This window comes from Tursiops truncatus, chromosome 12 (assembly GCF_011762595.2).
Source record: "Tursiops truncatus isolate mTurTru1 chromosome 12, mTurTru1.mat.Y, whole genome shotgun sequence".
NCBI classification, from domain to species: domain Eukaryota; kingdom Metazoa; phylum Chordata; class Mammalia; order Artiodactyla; family Delphinidae; genus Tursiops; species Tursiops truncatus.
In genome coordinates this window covers 22,646,772-22,674,566 of record NC_047045.1, presented here as the reverse complement: position 1 = coordinate 22,674,566, position 27,795 = coordinate 22,646,772, and the positions used below count along the sequence as shown (strand labels likewise).

The 27,795-nt window shown below is 40.3% G+C and overlaps 1 protein-coding gene across 1 annotated transcript; it reads left to right on the top strand.

The window, feature by feature from the left end:
- Positions 1 to 792: 792 nt before the first annotated feature.
- UBE2J1 (ubiquitin conjugating enzyme E2 J1) lies at positions 793 to 27,522 on the top strand. Its single transcript, XM_004324510.4, has 8 exons — positions 793 to 1,733; positions 9,939 to 10,012; positions 11,413 to 11,544; positions 13,699 to 13,783; positions 14,066 to 14,171; positions 16,783 to 16,912; positions 18,144 to 18,263; positions 24,587 to 27,522. The coding sequence occupies exons 1-8, from the start codon at positions 1,703 to 1,705 to the stop codon at positions 24,863 to 24,865; spliced, it is 957 nt and encodes a 318-aa protein (XP_004324558.2). The 5' UTR covers positions 793 to 1,702; the 3' UTR covers positions 24,866 to 27,522.
- Positions 27,523 to 27,795: the final 273 nt, after the last annotated feature.

The following is a 27,795-nucleotide window of genomic DNA, read 5'->3' as shown; positions in this document are numbered from 1 at the left end:
CTTGAATCCATGTCCCCTGCATTGACAGGTGGATTCTTAACCACTGTACCACCAGGGAAGCCCTCAATTCACTTTAGATTCTTAATTTTAACAATAGAAAATAAGGGAGGAAAATAATTTCCTTCTACCCTTATGAGTTCTTGGCTGAAACTCCTTGTAATACACAGATGAACAAAGGAAAAACAAGCCAAGTAACTCCCTGATTTGGCCCAAGTCACCACCTTAAATACTATCTTCAACTAAAGACAAAAGAAAGCTGTAGGGGGATTGGAGGGAGGCCAGTTATGGGAGGTCATAGGAAAAGCACTTAAACAAGGGTAAAGATTATTTTGCAGATTTGTCACTGCCTTCTCCATTGAGACTCTCTTGTGATTTAGAGTCAACCTTCCTTCTCTTTAGAGAGAGGGAGACGCTAACAAACGTAAATTTCGCCTAGAAAATGGTAATTTCTACTCTGTTTTCAGAGATTCTCTTGAGCCTGCTCTTTCTCAAAAATAATCAGCTCAAAATAATCCTTATGCCAAAGAGGCATATTTTGAGGTGGCATATTCTGCTGCCTTTCAAAAAGAAAGTTTTCTACTTTTACATACCAAAATGAAACTTGCCCAACCTGATTAACCCTCTTCATCCCACCTAGACGTCTTTCCTTCCCTCTTCATCCTCCTCACCATCCCAATCTCCCCTCTTCCTAAGTCTTTGCTCCTGTTATAAGTCTTCAAAAGCCCCAGTCCTGTCCTCTTTTTCTCAATCCCACTCTTTCCGCAATGAAGCCTAAAGTGTGTTCTTTAAGGATATACCTTTCATATTTGTATGCTTTCCCCGATTCAATTCCTTTTTTTTAATCTCCCCAAATGCTTAAGTGCCTTGCACCTAAACACATTTGTTTGAAAAAGAATCCTTATAAAGCCCTACTCAATCCCTTATCACTGGATTTTATCTTCCCGATTTAACTGTTTCCACCCCAAAACAACTATTGATCTAAAAACAAAGCACTTGGCAGGCGCCGGTGCACGCGGGCGCCGGGCCGGGGCGGCTCTGAACCCGGTGTCGAGGGCCCGGGCCCGGACCCAGCCCGCCGCGAGCAGGGCCGGGGCGTTTCCTGCCGCGCCGCTCCGCGGGGAGCTCCGCGAGCGCCTGGGGACGTCGGATGGGCCCGGCGGAAGGTCGGCCTCCGGGCGACCCTGGGTGAGAGGAAGACGACCTGGGCGCTGCTCGCTCTTTCAGATCTCGGAGCGGGCTTCCCGGGGCCGGCGAAGTGGCCCACGGCCGCGCCGCCCTCCCGCCACGAAGCGACTGCCACGTCAGGACAACTTCACAAAACCGGGGAGAGGGCGGGTGACGCAGGCAGGGCGACCGCGGCAGCGTTGGACCCGCGGCCAGACGAGGACGCTGACCTCCAGCACGGGCCCCCGCTTCAGCGACACCCGGGCCGGCGCCGGCGCCTGCCCAGCCCTCAGGGAGGCGGGGGAGCAGCGGAGGAGGCGGCGCTACCGCGGAGCCCGCGCCACTGCGGAGCCCGCGCCTCGCCCGTGCCCTCCCGCCCCGCCTGCAGTCCTGGCCAGGGCTGGGCGGCGTCCCCGGAGGTTCCTGGGCCAGGTCCGGTCGGTCCGAGCCACGCTGAGACCCGGGCGGCAGCGGTGCGGAGAGGTGGCGGCATCGGCGGCGGCGAGCCGGGAGGCCGGAGCCGGGACAGCGACCCGCCATGGAGACCCGCTACAACCTGAAGAGTCCGGGTGAGCGGGGCTGCAGGATGGGCGCGGTGCCGCACTGTGGGCGGGAGGGAGGAGTGACCCCGTACTCCAGGGCCCCGCGCCGTCGTCCCCTCGCGTCGGCCGCCGCTCGCGGCCCCGCTCCCGGTTTCGCGCTCTACGCGAGCCCGCCGCCTGCCGGGCTGGTGCAGGCCGCGCAGCAGGGCTGCCGAGCGGGCACCAAACCTGGGGACTCCCCTCAGCACCGCGACTGCCCTGCCCTCATTTTCGTCGCGTAGAGCTGGGTTATCAACTCATCCCCGAGCACAGGTGTAAAGGTGATGGCTCTGGGTAATAGTGATCATCAGCCCCTCGCCCTACCTGCGCCTTGAACACCGTCGTTAGCCCTTCTCCGTCACCGCCACCGGACTTTTATTAGCTGCTTGACCCACTCGCATTTGAGGATTTAGTTTAAACGTTCTGTTTGCAGCATTTGGGGCGAATAGAATTACAGACATAAAGGAAATGTTCTGGACCATACCAGTTAACCAAAAAGCTACGAAAACTAGTTGAGCCGTGTACTTTAGAGCTAACCATGATTTTTGCCATACTGACTAGTATGATGTATGTCTGTGTTCAGTCATAGAAACTTCTCTTTCTGTATTTAATGTCCGTGCTTCATTCACAGAAGCAGCCAAACGATCCTAGCCTCAGATTGTTTTCTGATGTATCATAAAGATGCACGAAAAGTAAGCGGCTCTCTCAGATTAAGACAGGCTTGAAACGAATCTTTGTGTTCTATAAATGGTATTCGATCTGTACCTTGATAAATTTGTTAGGAGGGAGAAGCTCCACACTTTAGCTCTAAATGATAATCCTAGGATGTTAGTGATAGTTTGACCAACGCTTGCTAGTTCTTTTTTTCCTTCCAAAGAAGCAATTTCTCAGTAAAAATCAGCAAGATTAGCATGCTCGTGGAAAGAGCTAATTGTGCATCCTTGATTTTTTAAAATAACTTAAAAACGTACAAAGAATCCAGAAAAGCCTGAGGATACTGATTGAACAGAGCTTTGTTAACCAGGGTGCTGTCAGGCTAAGACACGTTCTGAGGTAACTAAGTTTACAGAATTGGTCATAACATTTGGGGAGGCAAAGACTTTTAAAAAAATCTGGCAAAGGCCATGGGCTCTCCAAGAAATACATTTATAGGATTCAATTTCAGTGGATTCACAATCCCTGCCCCCAGCCCATCTCCTAAGAACACCAGGAAAAAAAAAAAAAAGATCAAAGAGAAAGAGGGAAAGAAAAGCTTAGTTTTAAGATTAGATGGTAGAATGACTAGATTGTTAAGATTGTGCTAGATTTTAATAAACTCTGTGGGTAAAATGTAGGGTGACTCCTTGGTCACATGGTATCAAGTTCCTTGAGACAGCTGAGGTACTTAGTGGGATGTCCAGAGAATAATGAAAATGTACAATTGTACAATAGTGCAATTTGGAATGGAGGATTGGTGGGTCCCAAGAGATTGTTGTCAGAGGACCTTGCTCAGTTTTGTTAGGTTATCATACCTGAGATTGTGGTAAGCATTTAAAATTCTCCAGAATGTTGTATGTTTCTATACTATATGACCTACTTGTCATCTGGCCGAACTTGGGTAGACATGTTTCTACTGTGTAATAAATTGCTTCCTCTTTTTGGTTTCATTTCCTCAAAGGTAGTGCTGCTGTTCTAAAAATGAAAAAAAATTTTAAAACCTTTTTTGGTCATTGTACAGATTATTTAGAGTTCATGGAAAAGGTAAATTAGATGAGATATGGGACTTATTGAATAAGTGCAGGAGGCATAGTGAAAATGTTTCCTTCCTTTGTTTTATTGTCTTGTAATATTTCGTAGGGTAATGCATGTGTGAAAGGACGTGTTTAAAAACACTGCACAATGTAAGAGATATAACACTTTTTCTCTATCTGATGTGGAGTTGTCTTAGCGGTATGGATGGGACAATTAAGACAGTACAAATAACTGGTTAAAGGCCAGTGTGTTAGCATATGGATAGTAAATTTGTTCATTTTATAGATGGGAAAACATTTTTTTTTAACATCTTTATTGGAGTATAATTGCTTTACAATGGAAAACATATTTTTTTACAGTCTTTCTGGAATGGACATCTGGCTGTGTGCAGAGCTCTGTGTGAAACCACTTCATAAGCCTCTGGCTAGCGTATCAGTACTTGCCTCTGCATCAGACTCCCTGATCTCTTTTTGGGTCCGTTCTGGCCAAAGTCGCAGGATATCAGAGTACGAAGTAGGGAGACGTATGTGTAATGAACCTCCTGTGGCAGATTTCTTTGGAAGAGCCCTATGGGTTGCGTTCAGCAGGTGATTGGCAGGCATGTAAGAGATTGGTGTAAAGGCCACCTACTACCTCCATCAGAAACCTAGCAGTTATTCTATCCATGCCCAGCTGTCTACTGCCCCTTCACACTAATCATTCTCAAGCTTTAATGTCCAATTTAAACCCTTCTCCTAGGCTGTAGATACATAGAACTTACTGGTGATTTAACATCTTTACCCGAATTTCCCACAGACAAAAAAATCTCTCCTAGGTATAAAAACCCAAAACCAAACTAATCAGTTTTCTCTCCTCCCCCAAACTTGCCCCTCACCCTAATATTCCTAACCCAGGGTTTGACAGCCACCCAGGAATCCACTGGCGTCGTCTTTGATCTCTTGGTCTACTCCTTTACTCCACGCTCTACCCTGAAACACACACAAATGCATGCATTTTCACGCAGGTGCCAATACACACAGTCACATATATCTAATCCTTCGCTGTTGTCACCAGATCAATTAAAACAAAACAAAAACTGATTAGGTCACTCCTCAAATTGAAAACATTTCAGTAGCTTCCTGATAGCTGTGGATTAAGTTCAAAGTAAACTGTTTAGCTTACCCTCCTCACCAGCCTCGTCTCCTATCACTCCTGTGCTCCTTTGCATTTTTACCATCTACCCATTTTGCCTGAGTGATTCTCCAGATGGAGCAGCTCTTCTCACCTATATGCCTTGGTCCCTGTTGGAACCTCTGCTTGGAATGCCTTCCCTTTTATCCATTTGAACTTCTTATTAATTCTTCAAGCTTCTTTAAGGTTCTGCCTTGTCCAGCTCCCATAGGCAGACTAAGATAGTCCCTATATTTGTGCATACTTGGTCAATATTTGTGTTGTAATTGTTTTCATGTCTTTCTCTCTCACTACAAGCTTTTTGAAGACAAGAAGCAGGTCTTAGTCATTCTTCTATCTCCATGGCTCAGATATTCTTTAAATTGAATGGATACCTTTGCAGGGTCTTTGTGGGCAGAAACATGAGTCCTTAAGTATTTGCTTAAGTGCCTTCACTATGGGAGCAGGAAGATGTGGTTGGGGAGCATGACGTTGGATTCACATCCTCGATAACCTGGAGATGGATGATATCAAGATATTCATTGATACTTTCCAAGAGAGACAGATGCATGAGAGACAGTGACCTGTAAAAGACCCCTTTAGCTGGAGCTTTGTCTCAAAGCCCAGTGAGCTACCTGGGCATGTGAAGAGCGCTAATGGGAGGCCCTTAGAGCCTAGAGTTTGGATCCAGAGTGATCATGTGGCCTCCATGAAAAGGAAGAATGAGGGCAGGCATGCAGGCGCTCCCCACCCTCCTTCTCTTTCCTGGCACATCTTGTCTTACCATGGTTGGAGAGTTCCACTGATAACCTTGCAAAGAGATAAGAGAGGAGCTGGAGTGGAAGAAGTTTCCTCACTATCCATGTGGTAGCAAGAGATGGAGTATCAGGAGAGGCAGACTATGCTCTAGCCCTAGTTTCCAGGTGGTACTTTGAATCTTGACTATTCCATAGCAGTGATATTTCTTTTGGGGAGCTAGGGAGCCATGCCATGTGGCCAACTACATATGCTTATGGCCTGGATTTGAACCAGGGAGAATCATTGAGAGGGCCTTAAATCTCAGTCCATTTCTGACCTGGGAAAGAGGAAGGGGTGAAAAGGAAAGAATTATGTGACAAAATTATTGACTTTCATTTGACAGATATGAACATTGAGGCAGAATAAGATTATAAGTGACTTGTTCAAGGATTTAGAGCTGCAAAATATCACAGCCATATTTTTTAAAATTTATTTATTTATTTATTTTTGGCTGCATTGGGTCTTCATTGCTAAGTGTGGGCTTTCTCTAGTTGCAGCACGCAGGCTTCTCATTGTCGTGGCTTCTCTTGTTGTGGAGCACGGGCTCTAGGTGCACAGGCTTTGGTAGTTGTGGCACGTGGGCTCAGTAGTTGTGGCTTGCAGGCTCTAGAGCGCGGGCTCAGTAGTTGTGGCTTGCGGGCTCTAGAGCACAGGCTCAGTAGTTGTGGCGCACGGGCTTAGTTGCACTGCGGCGTGTGGGATCTTCCCAGACCAGGGGTTGAACCTGTGTCCCCTGCATTGGCAGGTGGATTCTTAACCACTGTGCCACCAGGGAAGTCCCCAGAGCCAGAATTTTAATGCAGGTCTAATTCCAGAGTCCACGTTCTTTTTCACGAAGGTGTTCATAGTATATGTTGTTTCAGAAAAAATAGATTATAAAAACACTAGAAAAATCTTACGTTCTGTTTGGCTTTGTACTTTGTTTCTCACATGGTATGTGCCTGTGTGGCCCGTGGACTAATAAAATCAACTTGTGTAGTGGTTGAGCCAATGATTGTTCCTTTAAATTCTTTCCTGTAGCAATTCCGACCCTTTCATACATCTCTCTTAATATCCGTTGGGTGTTTATTTTCCTCTGTTGAACTGAGCTGAGTGACGAAGAGGCAGAGAAAATGTGGTAATGTTATGGAATGGCATAAAATCTGACCTCTTCTGCTTAATCATTTTGCAGCCTGCTGATGAGGGATAAAGGAAAAACAGTCTTCCTGGCATCTTTGATTGCTGACAGCAGTAATCAAGTTAAACTAATTAACTTCATAACAACTTCCATGATTTTATTTATATCTAATTATATTCCTAGTGATATTTTTACATGGCTCTAAAACAGGGGCTTTCAGTTCTTTTTCCGTGGGCCCCTTAGGTAGAATGCGCAGATGGGGATAAATAGTCTGAAGGCCCTTCCATGCTGGCTCTGCTGTTATGTTTTACCTATTGAGGTTCTCCTTAAACTTTTCTTTGAACAAAGGATTTTATCTCATTATCAAATAAATTTGAGAACCACTGCTTTTTTTTTTTTTTTTTTTTTTTGCGGTACGCGGGCCTCTCGCTGTTGTGGCCTCTCCCGTTGCGGAGCACAGGCTCCGGACGTGCAGGCTCAGCGGCCATTGCTCACGGGCCCAGCTGCTCCGCGGCATGTGGGATCCTCCCGGACTGGGGCACGAACGCGTGTCCCCTGCATCGGCAGGCGGACTCTCAACCACTGCGCTACCAGGGAAGCCCCCTGCTTTTTTTTTTTTGACCACGCTGTGCGGCTTGCAGGATCTTAGCTCCCTGAAGCCGTGCCCCCTGCAGTGGAAGCACGGAGTCCTAACCACTGGATCTCCAGGAAAGTCCCCAAAACCACTGCATTTTAATCAGATCCTTGGAAAGAGTTTTGTTGGGGGGAAGATAGTAAAATTCATTTCAGCTAATATTTGAGTGCTTACTGTGTGCTAAGCCTTGAGGAGACTGCAGTGAAGTAAATGTTGTTGAGCAGGAAGGACAGGTGTTAATCACAAGTGAGATGAACTTTATGAAAGAAAAATTACAGGGTGTTAAGAGGACTTAGAGCAAGGGGACTCAAGCCAGTATCCAGGGCAGTGGTTTCCAAACGAAATAACTTAGAGAGCATTCCTGCGCTCCACTCTCCTGCCAGGACTCCTCAAGGATTTTTATTTGTCCAAATGGAAATCTCTAGTCGCTCCTCTGAGAGTGGACAAAGGAAGGTGTCAGGGAGACCTTCCTGAGTAAATTTCATAAAGGTCTGGTGGGAGCCAGACTCAATGATGAAGTGGGGGAAGGGAGGAGGAACAGCAGTGCAAGCTGAGGAATTGCTATGTAGGAAGGAAGGTCTGAAGTAGAGAGAAGGTGAACTGTGTGCGAAGAATTGAACAAAGCCTAGTTAGTGTCTGGAACTTGGCGGGAGATCGTGTCTCAGTATATATATGCGTGTTTCTAATATAGCATTCATTTATCATGCTGATTTGTATTGACTCCTCCCCCCAGCCTATAAGCTCCTTGATAACAGACGCTATATTTTATTTTGGTTGTAGCTATAGCATCTAGTATGAACTTAATGAATATTTGCTGATCAGATGAACAAATTCTCTGCGTCAGAGATGGAAAAGAATATTAATAGTTATGGAATAGAGTAGTGACTTTAGAGTTTTTTTCCAGCTTAGGAACCCTTGATTAAAATGAAATTTTATGCAAAAAGTCCTGACACATACCGAACTGTTTGGTTGTAGTGTGTGAGAGTTGCTTCTCAGTTAACCTCTACCCGTAACGTTCCAACCTGTGCCACCACAAATTTACTTTTATTGTTTCCTCTGCTTATTCATACCGAGCTGGGTAATTCCTACTGTCTTTCTTTTGGATGTCAGTACCTGACCCCTTTTCTCTTCTGTCTGCTCTCAGGTTAGGTGCCCACCTGGTGCACACCTCTCTCATAGCATGTATTGAACTGTGTCCGTTGGTTCTCAAGCAGAGTTTTGTAGAACCTTGGGCCATCTGGTGTTTCCGTGGCTTTGCTCTCCTGCATCCTACACCAGTATCCTGACTTTTTTTTAGCACCTAAAGCTTGAGGGCGAGGGGGCTGGAATCAAAGGATTGACCTTTGTGAACCAATAGGGGAGGAAAGAGGGTACAGATACACATAGGATTGTAAACTGTCATAAGCTATTAATAGTCATTGATCACGGGGCTAAAAGTCTGTGCCATGAACTGAAAGAGGCGGAAGAGAATTGAGAGTAAATAGGTGTGAGATAGTCCAAGTTGGAGGGGGTTGGGTGGAGGCTTCCTGGAGAAATGTAGGAACACAGGGTGGCATTGTGTCCCAGTGGAGATTGTTGTTAATAACTCTATAATGGCATCAATGTGCCCGTCTCTGACTTTTTAAACCCCCTTCAGTAATACTCAGCTGTTTGGGTATAGACTCCAGATAAAAAGATGGTTGGGGGACTTCCCTGGTAGCACAGTGGTAAAGAATCCTCCTTCCAATTCAGGGGACACGGGTTTGATCCCTGGTCGGGCAACTAAGATGCCACAGCCGGCGGGGCAGCTAAGCCCGTGGGCCACAACTACTGAGCTCCGTCTCAACGAGAGTCCGCGCGTGGCAAACTACAGAGCCCACATGCCCTGGAGCCCGTGCGCCACAACGAAGAGCCTGTGTGTGGCCACTAAGACCCGGCACAGACAAAAAAAAAACAAGCCATAAATAAAATAAATATTAAAAAGAAAAAGAAGATGGTTGAGTTGGCTCAGTTAGAATTAAATTTTGTCAGGGGAACATGAAAGAGGAACTCCTAAGAGCCAAAAGTGTGGATGAAGAGGGAAGTGAATATAGGTATAGGTGGGGTGAAGAATGTTATGGCGTCAGTGGATTGGAGGTTTTAATTAAGCCGAAGAATCATTTCAAAAAGGAATTCAGCTAGGGCTATAGAGATTCATTGACCTCTGGGGACAATGCCATTAAGTTAATGCAAGATAGTGGGTAGAAAGTCCCACGAGGTTGAGGATATAGGGGTTTACTGTTCATGAGCATGAGTTCCAGAGGCCACGTTTTTGTTAAATATTTTAACAAGGTAGAGTTGGACTGCCTGTGTTGGAATCCTAGCTCTGTCATTTATCAGCTGTGTGACCTTGGACGTGTTATATAATTTCTCCATGTCTCAGTTTCTTCATCTGGAAAATGGGGTTAAAAATCGCACCTATCTCATAGAGTTGTTTTGAGGATTACATGAATTAATATTTGAGTGCTACCATATAGGAAGTATATATAAGTACTTACTAAATAAAAATAGTGACTTTATGAGACTTCCCTATATATAATTTAACGTGTAACTCTTCTAGTGCCTAGCTACCATTTCCTCCCCACCATTATTGCTGTTATCCCATAATTAAATGATATGCTCTGTTGAACAAGTCCTCTACACATTTTTTGTTGAAGTAGGAACTTTTTCATTAGGTTTGTAAATCTGTGCTAATCACTTAGAAAAGTAAATTTTAAATGTCTCTATCTTGTGAATTTTATTTTAGCCGTTAAACGTTTAATGAAAGAAGCAGCAGAATTGAAAGATCCAACAGATCATTATCATGCACAGCCTTTAGAGGTTAGTTTCTATCTCTGTCTTCTACATATGTATTTTAATACTTTAATATTTTAAATAAGTTTCTTAAAATTATTTTTTCATTGCTTTGAGTCATTACAGATGTGTTTGATATGCTTTATTGATATATTTTATTCCCTATAGTTCCTGAGTTTTTTGTTTTTTTTTTTACTTTTTTTTAACCATTAAAAAAAATTGAAGTATAGTTAATTTATAATGTGTTAGTTTCAGGTGTACACTGAGTATTTCTATTAGCCATTCAGAATCAGACATTTTAGAAGAAGCAGATTTCTGGTCTCTATAAAGTGGGCCTCAGATACTAAATTAATTTTAGGTCTTCCCTCAGGAGGGAAAGTGGAAAGAACTCCAGACTCTACAGGTGGAAGACTTAGCCCCTTGAAGGGTCTCTACAGCTAGTTTGGGCTTTTTGTATGAACATCTCTACCTCTCTTCAGTCTTCCCATCCGTGAAAGGAGGGTATTTAAATGTGCCCAATCTGGTTTTCATGGTAATAGTGAGAATAAGATGTGATAATATGTGCAAGCATTTTGCAAACTATGAAGTACGTGGTTAACTGTAAGATGATGTTAACAGCCTATGTGTTAATATTACTGACCCCTTACTAAAGAGCTTTTAGGCATCTATGAGGGATAATTTTTAAAGGTTTGCTAAAACAATCTAAATTTATAGTAAATTATTTGATTATATAAATAATAATTATCACTAATTAGGATATAAGGATTAATTTACAGTTTAATTAAGTCTATAATCTTTTTTTAGATCAAATGATTTTTTAACTAATTAATTAATTAAATCTCTGTCCAGAAAACAATCAGGCATGAACTCAGAATAAATATCTTTTCAGACATACCAGAACACAAACTTTCTTCCTTGTGTTCCTTTCAGAGGCACATAGTTGACAGTAAACCACATCAAAATAATGCAAAAACTAAAAAAACAAACAACAACAAATAAATACAGAGGAAGATTGAGATTCCAGTAAACCTAGAAGACACTCAAGTGACGAATTTTGGAATGTGTCAAGAAAGCAATTAGTCCAGGTTAAAACTTCAGGGCTCCAGAAGAGATTTTCAGAGAAAATAAATGGAGCTAAAGTAATAGGAAATATGTAAATCTATAATCTTATTTTTGAATATATAACAATGCTCAGATGTTTTAAAATGCATTTGTTTAAAAACATTTTAGCTCTTATGGGACATGAAAACTAGATTTAATAGCTTTTATTTATAACTTTTATACTTGAGACATTGTGTGCATTAGAAACTGTTCTAGCAGTATTATAAAACGTTAATTTTTCGCACCCATGTTTCTAATACTCACTGATAAAAAAAATCCAACTTTTTAATGTTCTTGATTCCTTGTTGGTTGTTGTTTTTGTTCAGGATAACCTTTTTGAGTGGCACTTCACAGTTAGAGGGCCCCCAGATTCAGATTTTGATGGAGGAGTTTATCATGGACGAATAGTACTGCCACCAGAGTATCCCATGAAACCACCAAGCATTATTCTCCTAACGGTAAGAATTCTTGACTTTTTGGAATGCTTCTGGTGTAACTCTTCCTGGTGGCTGTAAAGTGTGTATGCATACTCATTTTCATTAAGAAATAAAGTGGACCATTATTATTATAACTTTGCTTTTGGAGACCAGACCTTGGGCTGTATTTTTTTCTGGAAAAAAATTCCTAGGAAGTTGAAGCATCTGAGAAGTACTCATGATACTAATTGCCATAGTGTGGTTGTTAGGATTCAGTGAATTGTATGCAAAGTGCTAGGCTGGCACATGGTAAGTACTGAATAAAGGGTAGTTACTGTTATTGTACCTCTTAATCACGTTATCTCCTTCAGTTTCTCACGTTTCTTACGCTTTGTTCTTGAGTTTCCTCATCTTTACGTGCAGCTCTTAGAATAAGAACTGACACAGTCCTCAATAAATGTTAGCTATGTTATTACTATTTATTTATATCTTAGAATTTCTCTCCATCTTCACATATTTTATCTCCATGTAAAGGAAAGCTGTTGATCCAGTTTTCTCTTTGGTTTCCTGGGACAGTATTCCATCAGTAAATTCCTCTCTTAAGTGTTAAGCTTTTCTTCCTTCATTTCCTTTCATTTATGTGTGTTTAATTATCCCCTAACCTTGAAAGAAGCAAAAATAAAACACAAAAACCTTCCCATATCTCTGCTACCACTTTAAGCTGCAGTCTTATTTTTCTCTTCTGATAACCTTCAAGGCATGCTAACTCCAGTTTAACCTGTTGTGTTCTGGTTCCCACACATAGCACCCTGTTTAAACAGGCTTAAGACACCAGTCTCAGAGACCAGTTTGAGAAATCTCACCACCTCTTCTCAGTCTTCATCCTATTCCATCTAAGTTTAAGTTAAACATCTGATACACATGGGGTTAGCAAATGCTAAAAGAAAAGATATTCATTATCACCAAATTAATGTTGCTTTTACCTATAGTGTTTGGTGTAGTGGAAAGAGCATTAGTTTTAGAACCAATAGCCCTGGATTCTGGCCAGTGCGGTTTCCATTACACCACGGGCAGGTTACATAAGCTCTTTGAAATTCAGTTTTCTCATTTGTCAAAAGGGATGTGTATGGTAAATATAATCACACTGTAAAGTTCCTGGCATATAGAAGCTGCTTCCTAAACACTAGGTGTTGTTGAGAATTGTTAATGCTGGCAGTAGGGCTGGAGCAGGAGGCCCTGGAGGGGCCCTTCCCTTCTTTTAGTTGCTAGGTCCTGGGGAGAGCCAGGTGGTCTGAAGGGAGGGCTGGTGCGTGGGGAAACTGGTGGGGGCCAGTGGGGCAGCAGCTGTTCACCGATGATATCGTCATGTGTACTGGTTTTCAGTACTTACTCTTTCTGATTCACTTCCTCTCTTTGAAAAGTCTTCTCCAGCCTTCATTCAACAAATATTTATTAAACACGTGTCATGCACCCTGTGGGTGTGGCAGAGAATAAGTCAAATTCTCTGCCCACGTGGAACTTATATTCTAACTTCATGCCTCTTTTTCCTATCCTTCCCCTCAGTATGGATAGTCTACGAGTTCAGACTACAGCTGTTTTCTCTTATTTCTATGAAATGGTTTCAACGATCACCTCTGTGAAAGTCAGGTACCAGAAATGTATTATCTTCTTCTGATGCCAGCATGTCTGTATTTCTGCCTGCCTGCCGGACATCATCAGTAGCTCTTCTGCCAAGACAAAACTGAAATCATTCTCTCTCGTCTTTCACTTCTGTGTTCCTGTATGAAATTGCATCATCCTTCTGAGAATCACTCCCATCTCAGAGCCTTCCTCCCCAGTATCTAGTTTCTTCTCTTTTAGATCCTTCCCAGAGTCTAGCACCATACTAGACACAGAGGAGGATATCAGGACATCTTTATATGTCAGTTATTTAGATGTCACTTGTGCAACTCAGTTTCACAAAGCTGCTACAACTTCTAAAAACAGCTTTTATTATTCATTCAGAATCCAGCAAATATTTGTGGAGTATCTGTAAGAGGACAAAAATCTGTATCCCCTTGGAGGTTCCATCCTTTTAAAATTCTCTAAAAAATTATCTTTAAAAGTTCTTTATGTATAAAATATATTTATACTTTAAAGTATAAAACATTAAACACACACATGTATAACTTTTAAAATACCTTATTTATTCCTAAGGCTAATGGACGATTTGAAGTAGGCAAGAAAATCTGTTTGAGCATCTCGGGACATCATCCTGAAACCTGGCAGCCTTCATGGAGTAGTGAGTATTTAAAGCGAATATAAATCTTATATAACTTTAGTCAATTCATAATAATAATGTATAATACTCTCCTGAGGTTGAAGCTGTTTTGGATAAATGATTTGATATTATTGAATAAATAATAAAATTATTTTCCTTGTCTAGATTTTTGCATCATTTTAATACAATCCCCTACTTGTACCTCTTCAGTGAAACCCTATGAGTCTTTTCTTTTTCTCTTTCCAGAGTAAACCCAGTTCCTTTTACAGAGCAACTTAGATTGATGTTTACTTTTTATTTCAGTAAGAACAGCATTATTAGCCATCATTGGGTTTATGCCAACAAAAGGAGAGGGAGCCATAGGTTCTCTAGATTACACACCTGAGGAAAGAAGAACCCTTGCGAAAAAGTAAGTTTTGCCTTTCCTTATTTGTTACGATCTGAATACTGTTCTGGATAATGGCTACTAGGAGATAGGCTCTGTCTCTTTGTGACTCACCTTGGTTCTACAGGATCTAGTCTTAGTTTTGCTATTTCAGAAATTCAGTTGTATCAATTTCCCCAGGGGCGACCAGACTCTAAAGAATTTGTTTCATGCTATCTAGTTTTAAAAAGTAGTTGATAATATCAACCTACAATGAGCGATACCTTCTAGAAGATAGTACTGGTCATTTATCTCCACTTGGGCAGTTTTACAGATGGAAAAGAGCCAGAGTAATGATATGTATGTAGCTTTCCAAAAAAGTTTAAAAACTCCTTGAAGGCAGGGAGGGAATCCATTTTATCATCTTTGTATCTGTAGCATCTGCCACGTAGCAAGTGCTCATTAAATGATCTGGAATAAAGCAAAGATTTTCTTTATCAAGTTGTAGTTTCCCAGTGGTATTGCCTTCTTGGTTTTTTTCAAGTACATTCTGTCTGTATAACCCAGATTAGTCATTAGATTCAGAGTAGCCTCTCCTTTGAGTAGTGCTAAAACTAATTCTTGATTTTTTTTTTTTTTTTTTGCGGTACGCAGGCCTCTCACTGTTGTGGCCGCTCCCGTTGTGGAGCACAGGCTCCGGTAGCGCAGGCTCAGTGGCCATGGCGCACGGGCCCAGCCGCTCCGCGGCATGTGGGATCCTCCGCGTCATGTGGGATCTTCCCGGACCGGGGCACGAACCCACGTCCCCTGCATTGGCAGGCGGACTCCCAACCACCGCGCCACCAGGGAAGCCCTAATTCTTGATTTTGATCATTGTCCTGTTCTGGACTTTGCTGCCTACCACCTTTCAGACCTACTATGTTAATTAAATTATAGTATATCTTACCCTAGCACAGCCCAGAATTGGCCCTCCATAGATGTTTGTTAAATCAGATAGACTTTAGCCTCGGGAAGATTTGATAGACTCCCTGTTTTATCAGCAACTTTTCTTTTTAAACCTTATTCCCAAGTTTGGTATATACCTTGCAGCTACTATTCACAAACTATAATATGTACTTGGAGTACATAGCATTTGTTTTGATTTCCTATGTCGACTTTCTATCTTGATACTTCCATCCAGTTCATTTCATGTACAAGGTAAAAAAAAAAAACCAAAAAACTTTTTGTTTAGACGTCTCACTCTATATATTCTAGGTTCTTAGTCTGTGATACAGGCTTTCTAAAACATGATTTTGCATTCAACCATGGTAGCATACTGTCCTTGTGGATAAACTAATAGTAATATATTAAAAATAAACTTTCTCCTTTAAACTTCATCTGACTTCTCAGTTAAAAGTGAACACATTTTAAGGTAAATAATTTGGATACAACTGATTCTCAAAGGATATGGACAGCAATGCTACTTCTATTGAAACAAAAAACATTCATCAATAAACACTAAATTAGGGCTTCCCTGGTGGCACAGTGGTTGAGAGTCTGCCTGCCGATGCAGGGGACACGGGTTCGTGCCCCGGTCCGGGAAGATCCCACATGCCGTGGAGCGGCTGGGCCCGTGAGCCATGGCTGCTGAGCCTGCGCGTCCGGAGCCTGTGCTCCGCAACGGGAGAGGCCACAACAGTGAGAGGCCTGCGTACCGCAAAAAACCCCCAAAAAACCACTAAATTAACACAACTTTTACATATATTTTGTCTACATGAAGTTATAAATAGTATATTCTTCAAGATCTAAGACTCTTATTTTGTTGAACTAGAAGTAGGACAAAGTAGTTTTTTTAAAAGTTCAGCAATGTAACAATATATATTTCTGCATATTATACACATTTACTTCCAGTCATACAAAGAAGAAAATAAAAACATACAGAAACAAATTAATATTAGGAAATAGTCTAGTTAGCAGGCTTATTTTGAGCCTCTACTTATTATAATGAATGATGAATTTCAGTGTCTGGATTTTCCACAAGTTCTCTGATCTTTCAAGTTGTACTACTATTTTGATGAGTAGGGTTTGTGAGTTTTTCCTTGGAAATGTCTGTAAATTCTATTTTATTTTATTAAAAAAAATTTGTTTTTATTTGGTTGCACCGCACGGCTTGTGGGATCTTAGTTCCCCTACCAGGGATCAAACCCGGGCCCACAGCAGTGAAAGTGCCAAGTCTTAACCACTGGACTGCCAGGGAATTCCCGATTTGAGCTTTAAAATGAACTTTTTACATAGACTTAACATAGGCTTGTTATGTGTGATCTTGAGGACAGTGTAGTTAAACAATTTATATGTTTTGTCTTACAGATCTAAAGCTTACTTTATTTAGGCAGTATGTTAGGAAAAAAAATGAAATCTAAGCCCTAGTTTGTGTTGTTTTTAAATTTCAGATTGTTAAAATTGAGGTATAATTGACATGGGTTTTTTTAAAAAACAGTTTAACTTGTGTATTTGTCTCAGAACTATAATTATTGCCAAAATTGTCTAATTTGCATGTAGATGAGTGTGATACGGAATTGTTGAGTGATCTTTTAAATTTAATCATTCAGTATTTGACTGTCTTGGATTAACTTTCAAGTATTTGATTTATACCCATCAAAAAATTACTTCTTACCAGATCACAAGATTTCTGTTGTGAGGGATGTGGCTTTGCCATGAAGGATGTCCTGTTGCCTTTAAAATCTGGAAGCGATTCAAGTCAGGCTGACCAAGAAGCCAAGGAACTGGCTAGACAAATCAGTTTCAAGGTACTCTAAATTTGTAAATAAATTCTAATTCTGTAGCCCTTTTGTTTATTGCCAACTTTTGGACAGAAAGTAAAGCAATGTAGTTCTGTCTCACTGAGATTTTTACAAATAATTTTTTCTCATTATAAAACTAATAATATATATTCACAGAAGCAGCATTATTATTATAGCATAGTAATGGTTAAAACCTAGACTCTGGTATACTGTGCCAGGGTTCAAATCTCAGCTTTGCTGCTTATTGTTAGTAGGACATCAGGCATATTACTTACATTGTACCTTTTTCTCATCTGTGAATAATAATGGTACTTGTAGGATTCTTACGAGAATTGAGTTGATGCTCATTTAAATGTATTGCATTTAGAACTGTCTCTGGTGCTTAATAAATTTTAAACTATTATTATAGAAAATATAGATAAACAATAAGAAGAAAATAACAATCATGCATAATCCCATCGCCAAGAAATAGCTGTTATTAATATTTTGACATGTCTCTCATCCTTTTGCTCTGCATATAATTCCTTCCGGAATTTAATTTTTAGCTCCATCAAAAAAAGTCAACCTGCCTTAAGCAACATGCTGCCTCTTCCCTTTTCTCCCCTCTCTACATCTTGTATATCCTCCCATGTCCAGTTCTTGGGAGAAATTTTCCCTTCTGTTTTACTGCAGTGCCTGGAAGAGGAGGTGGTTAATAAATGTTGGTTATTTTCTTCCTTCTGAGGATTCCTATTGTGGTTAACATTACTTCTCTGAAAATCTTAGGGCCAGATGTCTTTTGTACATCACAATTTCAGATTTTAGGAATATTAAACCTATACTAACATCCATAGTGGGATCTAGGGCAGCACCCCATAATCAAATCTATTAATATCTCATCAGCAAACCTGGGAATATTTACAGTAATGTGCGATCAAGACTGTTCATAGCCTCACATGTCAGACTTTGCCTGAAAACTACAAAAATCTTTAGTTTTTAGAGCTTTTTGGAGTGGATCGTGAACCAGAAGTGTTAGTTTTGTTCCTCACCAAGTAACGGCTCCTTGAGAATGGGTATTGTCTACTCTTCCTAAAATATCTAGCACAGTATTGGACACGAATGAATGCTCAGAGCTTAACTGACTAGTTGATATTAAAGTACTAATTAAAATAAATCCAGGAGAGGACTTAGTAGGTTGTGGGTTATTCTGTACATCTCCTCTTGTGACACTGCTCTTGGGTGTATCTTTTTTTTGTAGGCAGAAGTCAATTCATCTGGAAAGACTATCACTGAGTCGGACTTAAACCACTCTTTTTCACTAAACGATTTACAGGATGATATACCTACAACATTCCAGGGTGCTACAGCAAGTACATCGGTATGGCTCTTGTCTTTTATATCTATATCTATATCTATATCTATATCTATATCTATATCTATACCACTGTCATTATTTGCAGTAGAAGAGGCGATATCTAGATGAAATATCTGAATATTTTGGTCCTCCTAACAGTTGGGTTCTAGCCTAGCTCTCCCTCTAGTGAATTATAGTATCTTGGTTTTTTTTGTTGTTGTTGTTGTTGTTTGCGGTACGCGGGCCTCTCACTGTTGTGGCCTCTCCCGTTGCGGAGCAACAGGCTCCGGACACGCAGGCTCAGCGGCCATGGCTCACAGGCCCAGCCGCTCCGCGGCATGTGGGATCTTCCCGAACCGGGGCACGAACCCGTGTTCCCTGCATCGGCAGGCGGACTCTCAACCACTGCGCCACCAGGAAAGCCCAAATTATAGTATCTTAAGCAAGTTATTCATATCTTCTGAGCCTTCTTTTTTGTTAAATGGGGCTGGACTAAACAAATTTTAGGTCCTATTGTCCTTCCAGAATTCTATGACTTTTCTGAAAAGTTAGTTTCAATATAGTGCTAGACTCTGAATGAAACAAAATATACATACATTAGCTGCTTTCTAAATAGGCACTCTATCTCTGGAAGGTTTGTTAAGCTGCATTAAGGCACTGACTTAAAGGCATTAAGGCAGTGACTTAAAGGCCTGGAGTCAAAGATTTGCCTTAGACCATCTCTGTCCAGTACGGTAGCCACTAGCCACATGTGACTATCTAAATTTGTATTTACCTTATTCAGAATGAAACTAAATTAAAAATTCAGTTCCTTAGTCACACTGGCTACATTTCAAGTATTCAAGAGCCACATGTGGCTAGTGGCTACTGTATTAGACAGCATAGATGCGGAACATTATCATCTCAGAAAGTTCTGTTGGACGGTGCTCCCTTGTACATAGTAAGTGTCTAATAAATAATTATTGAATGAAAGATTACACGGATGCTGTGGGTCTTATTAGTTGTGCCCTGACCTATTGTCTAAACATTAGTGGGCTTTGGTCATTGGAGAGACTGATTAAGAAACTGTGACTGGACTGTTGCTAAATAATTAAGATTATGGCGGAAAACACTGACTTTCCTTTCTTTTTTTAAATTTTTTAATAAATTTATTTATTTATTTTTGGCTGCATTGGGTCTTCATTGCTGTGCATGGGCTTTCTCTAGTTGTGGTGAGCAGGCACTACTCTTCCTTGCGGTGTACGGGTTTCTCTTGTTGTGGAGCATGGGCTCTAGGCATGTGGGCTTCAGTAGTTGTGGCACACGGGCTCAGTAGTTGTGGCTCACGGGCTCTAGAGCGCGGGCTCAGTAGTTGTGGCACATGGGCTTAGTTGCTCTGCAGCATGTGGGATCTTCCTGGAGCAGGGCTCGAACCCGTGTCCCCTGTGTTGGCAGGCGGATTCTTAACCACTGCACCACCAGGGAAGTCCCTCCTTCCTATATATAAGAGAGGAACTGTCTTTTTCGTAACAGATTGTTTGGTTGAGTAGCCACATCTTTCCCCCCTGTCCAGTTTATAGAGGATTTTAAAGGGTCAGGAAAATTGAAATAGAAGCTGGGCAAATACAGATTTTCCTTTTACTCAGGAATACTTATTATAAAGTGGGACTGAGTGATCTTCTCCCATTCAGAGAGTGAGATGGGCAGAAAGAAGTGGATTGGAGAAAGCAGGGGAGAGGGTACTCTAAAGGAAGTTTTTGGAGGACTGGAGATGGAAGTATAAGAAAAAAGTGCATGCTAAGAGTTAAATCATTTTTATGTGTTGCCTATGTAATTTCATGAATTACAGAGAAATATAGTGAATTAATTTTAGTCAGTAAATGTTTTAGGCTGCAGTATTTAAAAAAAATTCAGGGCTTCCCTGGTGGCGCAGTGGTTGAGAGTCTGCCTGCCGATGCAGGGGGTGCGGGTTCGTGCCCTGGTCTGGGAGGATCCCACATGCCCCGGAGCGGCTGGGCCCGTGAGCCATGGCCGCTGAGCCTGCGCGTCCGGAGCCTGTGCTCCGCGACGGGAGAGGCCACGACAGTGAGAGGCCCGCGTACCGCCAAAAAAAAAAAAAAAAAAAAAATTCAGATTACTTTTCACCTTTAGAATTCTAATCGTTATTTATTTATTGGCTGCGTTGGGTCTTCCGTTGCTGTGCGCGGGCTTTCTCTAGTTGCAGCGAGCGGGGGCTACTCTTTGTTGCGGCAAGCGGGGGCTACTCGTCGTTTCGGTGTGAGGGCTTCTCATTGCAGTGGCTTCTCTTGCTGTGGAGCACAGGCTCTAGGCATGCAGGCTTCAGTAGTTGTGGCACGTAGGCTTAGTAGTTGTGGCACACGGGCTTAGTTGCTTTGCGGCATGTGGGATCTTCCTGGACCAGGGCTCAAACCCGTGTCCTCTGCATTGGCAGGCGGATTCTTAACCACTGCGCCACCAGGGAAGCCCTCTAATTTTTTTTTATATCATAAATAGTTTTTTTTTAAAATAGAACCATCCTATTCCAGAGAGGAGGAGGGTAGTAATCATTTTTCACCTATAAGGACAGTCTCCTAATACTTGTGATGTATTTAAATCTGTCTTTAGTCTATTTTAAATCTATGTCAAGTCTCCTGTTGCATATTCCAATTATACTTATTCCAGTTATAATTTATTTTATAATTAGTTATTTATTGTCTATCTCCCTTCCCAGAATGTAGGCTCCTTGAGGATCAGGGCTGTCTTTCTACTGCACGATATCCCTAGTGCTTGGCATAGTGCCTTGTATATAGTAGATGGTCAATCGGTATTTGTTGGTTGAATAAATGAATCTTAGGATTGGCACTTTAAAAAAATACTAAAAAAATACTAGGAATACAGATAAAGAAGTCAAGAAGTTTAGTAAATTAGATTGCACAAACAGTAGTTTTGTTATTGCAGTAGTCTTTTCCATTTTGATTTTTTTTCTCATTTTTTCTTCCAGTTTTATTGCAATATAATTGACATACAGTACTGTATAAGTTTAAAGGGGTGCAGCATAGTGATCTGACTTACATACACCATGAAATGATTACCACAATAAGTTTAGTGAACATCCAATATCTCAGAGATAAAAAATAAATGAAAAAAGAAAAAAATATTTCTTCCTTGTGATGAAAACTCTTAGGATTTCCTCTCTTAACAACTTTCATGCATAACAAAGAGCAGCGCTCATTCTATTAATGGTATTGTACATGACATCCCTAGTACTTATTTATCTTATAACTGGCAATTTGTACCTTCATCCATTTCCCCTACCCCCAGGCCCATGTCTCTGGTAACCCCAAGTCGGATCTCTTTTTCTATGAGTTTGTTTGTTTTGGAAGTTTAACTCACCTACAACACTACGTTAGTTTGGTGCACAGCATGGTGATTTGATATTTCTATACATTACAAAATGATCACCACCCATTTAGATTTTAAAGTACATAAAGCAGAACTCTTTTTCGTAGGTATAGGTAATTGATACCAATTCTGGTTAAAACAATAAAATTGCATACAGTTGCAAATCTAGCTCCTAACTACATTTACATACAGATTATCTCAGAGTGTGATTATATAATTTGATCACTGTGGAAGTAACTGAAACCTCATTTTGGCTGGGGATAGCTGCTTTACATGCAAGTGTAATATAAATTCACTGAGATGTTATACATCAAATCCCAGATAAGGTATGTTTTTTTAGCCTTGAGGGGGCGAGAGATTGCCCAAAGTCTAAATACAGCAGATAACATCAGGCCATCTGTTTATTTGATGCAGATTTTTTAGCTATGTAGAAATGGGAACAATACTGATGGTCGATTTATGTTTTTCCAGTCTATCAGACATTTTTCTTCTTCCCAGGGATTGAGGTTCTGAATAAGCCATTTCATTTTTTGTTAAAAAGCAAACACAAAACTCCCTCCCAGATGCTATTCTAGGTTACTATAGAAAAGCTTTTATATATAACAAGGGACTTATCTGTGACTGTGATTTTTTTATATATATTTAAATGTAATTTAATTAAATATAAACATCACATACTTTTACGTTCCCAGAAATATCACTTCATCTTAATGAAGGAAATGGAAACTGTTATGACTTAAGTCTTCATTCTGTGATATGTGTGTTTGAACAAGTTTAGGCAAACAGCAGAGGTTTAAAAGTCCTACCACCAAACCTCTGGCATTTTGAAAATGCTAAGGCCCACTTGATTCTCCATCTGCAGTTCAATGTGAACCACCAAAATTTAGTCCAATTAGTCCTTCAACTCCAAATAATCATACTAATAAAGTTCTGAAAAGCAGCCCTAAATAAAGTTCTGAAAAGCAGTCCTAAATAAAGTCGTGACTTTTTTTGTTACCTAAATCTGGAGCCTTCAAAGGGATATATCGATAGTAATATTAATAATGACTAACATTTAATAAGCAATTGTGTATCCTAAGCACTTTATATCATTATCCTGTTTAATCTTCTCACCTACTGAACTGGATCGTATCCTTGTACAGGAGAGGGAGCTGAGTCTTAGGTTAAATGACTTGCTTAGGGTCACACATCTATGAAGTGGCGAAGCCAGCCTAGTAATGATAAGACTCCCTGTTTTAGTCAGGTATATGGGCAGGATAGTGTTCTCCCCTCAAACTAATGGAAAAAACAACATGTATAAAATCAAAGCTTTAGGATGAGTCAGTCTCTTATGCTAGTTTCTGAATTGATACTACCAGCTTGTTCTTTTATTTTCCTTAAGAACCCATTTCCCTGTAAGCCCTGAGTACTTTTGCTCTATCAGGCACTTTTGTCTGCTTGGCTGAATGGCTGGAAGAATGGGAGATTTCCCGCGGAATGTTGTAATAAGTCATTACATGACACAGTGCGGCAACATTAGACATCATAAAATGTAACAGCTTTGTGTATCTGCTCTTCAGTGAGCACCTTGCTCCTGAGCCCTGGAGTATGGAAGTCCAAGTTCATGCCCCTCTAACTCAGCATCGGCACTTTTAGTTTTAACTCAGAGTGGGTAGTTCCTTTCTGCCTCTGGGTTATGGGTCACTACATGTGAGTGCTTCCAAAGGATAGTTTTTAGAAACTCAGATTATTTAAATCTTTTAATGTTGGGGTGCTGTCAGAATTAAAATGTAATTTCTTCTGCAGGTAACTTAGATCAGCAGTTTTTCCCTATGTTTACAGTTGTTGCCAGGACAAAGCTCATTCTCTTACCTTTAAAAAAAAAAGGTATTTGAATTACATTATTAGATTCCTTTTTTTCCTAAATATTGAAAATTTCTATCATGAAAAGTATTTTCGTTCAATACTTTTTTTGTAATTACTCAATTTAAAAAGTTATTCTGAATAAAACATACATTCTTATTTTTTATTTGAAAGAATGTGTCTTGACACTATTATAATCAACATAAAGTTGTTTTCAATATAAGAAAGACTGTTGGGTTATTAGAGGTAGAGTTAAGGTATCTATATAAATAAAGTGGAATTCATATTTTGTAGAGCTTTCTTGTCTATAGAACACATTGACGATTTTGAATCACTGGGTACCACATTGTGTTTATGCTTTGACCAAGCGTTCATTGAAACGATGGAAAGCAGTTGACATCCAGTGCTTTTCAGGGGGATACACTGAGTCTCCCCTAACCACCTCCACGTGTTTCTCAGCACATACCCAGGGCACTCTTGACAAGAGTTCATGCCTTACGTTCATAGAATAACACAGTTCAAACACACAGTAAACAGTTCTTCTAGACTTGTGTTCAATTCAGTTGACAGGGATTGTGAGAAATGATAAGCCTGGTTTGAAAACCACATCTATTTTTTATAACAATATTATTATGAAGAACATATGGTTTGAAATTATTTCCTATGTTCTGTGATTGTTGATGTAATAAGATAACACTGGGGGAAGAACACTGTTGCGAGTTGCCCTTTAGAATATAGCAAATTTTTATGTAGAAGTGGGAATCAAATTGCTTCCCTCCTTGACTCTCCTGAAAGAAGGGAGGTACCCAGATGCCTAGCAGATACTGTTTGAATTGCTGCTGGAGGAGAGTACAAAGCGATCTATGGAGAATATGGGCAAACTCTGTCCTTGTGTTATTTGTTGCTGGTAAATCCCTCCTCTACCTGGTGAGCACTCAGAATAAATTGTGTTGCTGGCTTATTCCGGGGGGTGAAGTACCAATCTCAGCATTCAGAGAATTCTTGGTAGTTTTGCCCTTAGTCATATTTAGCGCTCGGAGATTCCTCGTGCTGTTGAAGAGCCTGTATGTACGTATACAAGTGTTCTTTGCCAGTTTCAAACAAAATGTGTTAAAATTTCATAGTGTGGAGTCCAGAACACCTTAGCAGCGTCCCTTCAACAACCTGCCCAACCTGTAGCTGAGGATACCTCCATGAGCCCTCGACAGCGCCGGGCCCGGCAGCAGGGTCAGAGAAGGTCGTCTGCTTCACCAGCTGTGACCCAGGGCCGGCCGCCAAGAGACCACCACACTGATCATGGCGGATCTGCTGTACTGATCGTCATCTTGACTTTGGCATTGGCAGCTCTTATATTCCGACGGATATATCTGGCCAATGAGTACATATTTGACTTTGAGTTATAATATTGTTTCGTGTCTTAAGAGCTGTGACTCATCTACTTCATTAAACATTCTGCATTGGGTATAATCTAAGAATTGTTTACAAAAAGATTATTTTGTATTTACCCTTCATTCCTTTTTTGATCCTTATAATTCAGTATAAATAGAGCTAGACATTCAGACTGTGTCCTGCTTAGTATAAGGGACTGGAAGTCAAAGTCCCTTGTCTCTCTGTATGACCTGCTTTATAGGGAAATAACTTATTGTTGTTTCTCATGCCTCAGCTTCTCTTTATGTAAATTTGTGATACTTTTCTGTATAGCCCTTTAAACTTTTTGGATAAAAAATGGTATTTTAAGTTCCAATGAGTATTACTAGTTACTCAATACCATTTATTGAGTACTCTGTTTCTACTTAATGTAGAATGATATAGGGATAAGAGTTGAAAAAAAAGGGAAAATAAAACTCCTCAAATAGCTTGCTTAAAATGTATTCACATGAGACATACTGGAATTGCCCATTCTGTGACTGACGTTGTGTCCTAAACATTCTTCGGTGAAAGTAAACTATTTTGGTCAAACATTTCTGAGGAAATGAGATTACATCATTATTATTGGATGTTACTTGAAGAGGGAATAATGCTTTGTAACCACTTTGATATGCTGTTATCCCCTTCTCTCCAGTTCACACACAAGATTTTAAAAGAAAGAAGGAAAACAACCCTCCGTAGAGCTTTGATTTAAGGAAGGAAGGATCCAAGCCAGGAAACTGCTTGATTTTCTTCCACAAGTTAAAGGGGAGGATCTTGAGATTGGAATGTTTGCTGTACTTTGAATTGTATATCTTTTGAGTTGTATTATATGCCTAGCTTTATAATCACTATAAATTTAATTATTCCAGGAATATCATAATATTGAAATATTTCATGTACCATTTTAATATAAAAGCTCAGGGCCCATGTTAACAGTGATAGAAATTAGAACTGCCCACCTAATCAAAGCCCAAGAGATAATTTTCAGTGCAAAATCAATATATCAATATATATCCATATATTTATTGATATATTGATCAATAAATCAGTATATAACTTAGTGCTAGCTAGCTCCACAGACTCTAGTAGATAATTTTATCATCATAAATAATGCCTGGTGAGAACATATAATCACAGAAAAATGTTACCTTCAGCATGTTCAAGAGCAGCGTTGAGGGCACTCTTGAGGGTATTGTTAATGAAGATTTAATTTTTAAATACAGGCAGTCCCCAGCTTTCAAATAGGTTATGCTCTAAAAGTGCATTTGTAAGTTGTTTTTTTTTGTTTGTTTTTTTACGACTCAGTGTTGTAAATCATGTTTAGGTTCTAGACAAGGCCACATTAGACAAAATCCATTAGTCCATAATGTATCTTGAATACTTAGGGGAATGGTATTTATAAAGTCCTTATGTAGCTTTAACTAACTGAAATTATGGACAAGATAGAAACAATTTGTAAAATGATTTTAAAGGCAAATTTAATTTTTACTCCTGCTCTGATAGGATTTTGGTTCTATGAACTATCAGACACAATTTGTTTTCATCTTATAGCCAGTTATGTCTGCATCTAAAATAAGAACGTATTGTATACTACTATATAATACACAGTTTTCTTAAATTTTAATAAATTGGCATTTTTAAAGTGTTTACAGATTGTTTCTCTTATATCTACAGCTGAAGTTGGTAAAGTCTAAAAGGCCCAAGGACTTTATGAAGACCTCGTATGTCAGGAAAATTATAGGTTACCATTTTATACCTTTATTGCCATGAGAAAGTACATTCTGAAGTCTTGGTTTGGAATGTAAAATATTAGAAATATTGGTTCAGTGGTAAGTGGTCTCCTAGCAAGAGGTCACTGACTCACGGGGGAAGACCAGGTAATGTTATCACCTGAGAAGAAGGAAATCCGCATTCTCTCAGCCTATCCTGAGGTTAATCGTGTGCTAGGAACAATCTTCCTCTCCATCACACTGAGCCAGCCTCGATCTATGTGATCTCGTTGCATGTTTCCGTGGTGTGTCTATACTTTAAAACTGATTAAGCCAAGAAGATTTCACGTTCTACAGATCTTCCTCTATCTGAGTTGCCTCTCTTCTTTCACCCATCAACAGCCAGGCCATCTCCTTCTTTGTGCTGTTTTTTTTTGTTTGTTTTTTTTTAAGTACCTGATACACGTATCTGAAAGTGGCATATCTTTTGCTTCTTCCCTTTCAGCTCATATTGCTACCTGAAACTCCTTAAGTTGTTGATCTGGCCCCCATTGTGGGGTTAATGAACAAAACTGGCCTTTGGAGCCATTCTTACATCCCGATAAAGGGCCTCTTCAGAAAACTATTATTTTTAAAGCCCCAGTTTAACCCCTTATTGACAGCATAAGGCCAAAACCGGACGTGTGATCTGGTAGGTAAAGGCTTAGGACTCCTTCAACCCTCAGATTTAGGTAACTCATGGCTTTTCCTTTGACCGACATAGCACATATCAAGGTGGTTAAAATAGCATATGCTTGAAAAGATAATGTCTGTTTCACCTGCAACTGTTTAAACCAATGAAACCTTTCAGATTTTATGTATCGTGGGGCTTTTATGTAGCACTTTATATTTTCATGCTGCTTATAGTTTTATTCTACTGAAATAAATAAATTTCATCAAAATTCTCAACTACTTTTTTTAAAAAACCTTCAAAAATTGTTTATTATTTTGACTATGAAAACATAAAATTTCCTATTTCAGGAGAGTAAGAAATCGTTTTGTTCTTTTGGGCTGTGAATAAACTTTCTGGTCCTTCGAGACCTCCCATTCTTATAGAGCAGACTCAGTAAACAGGCAGACCTCACACAATTGGACGTCGTTGTTCAGAAACCTAGGCTGAAGTACTGAAAAACTTATATTGTTTTATTACTTGCAAAGAAGTATATGAAAGGTGA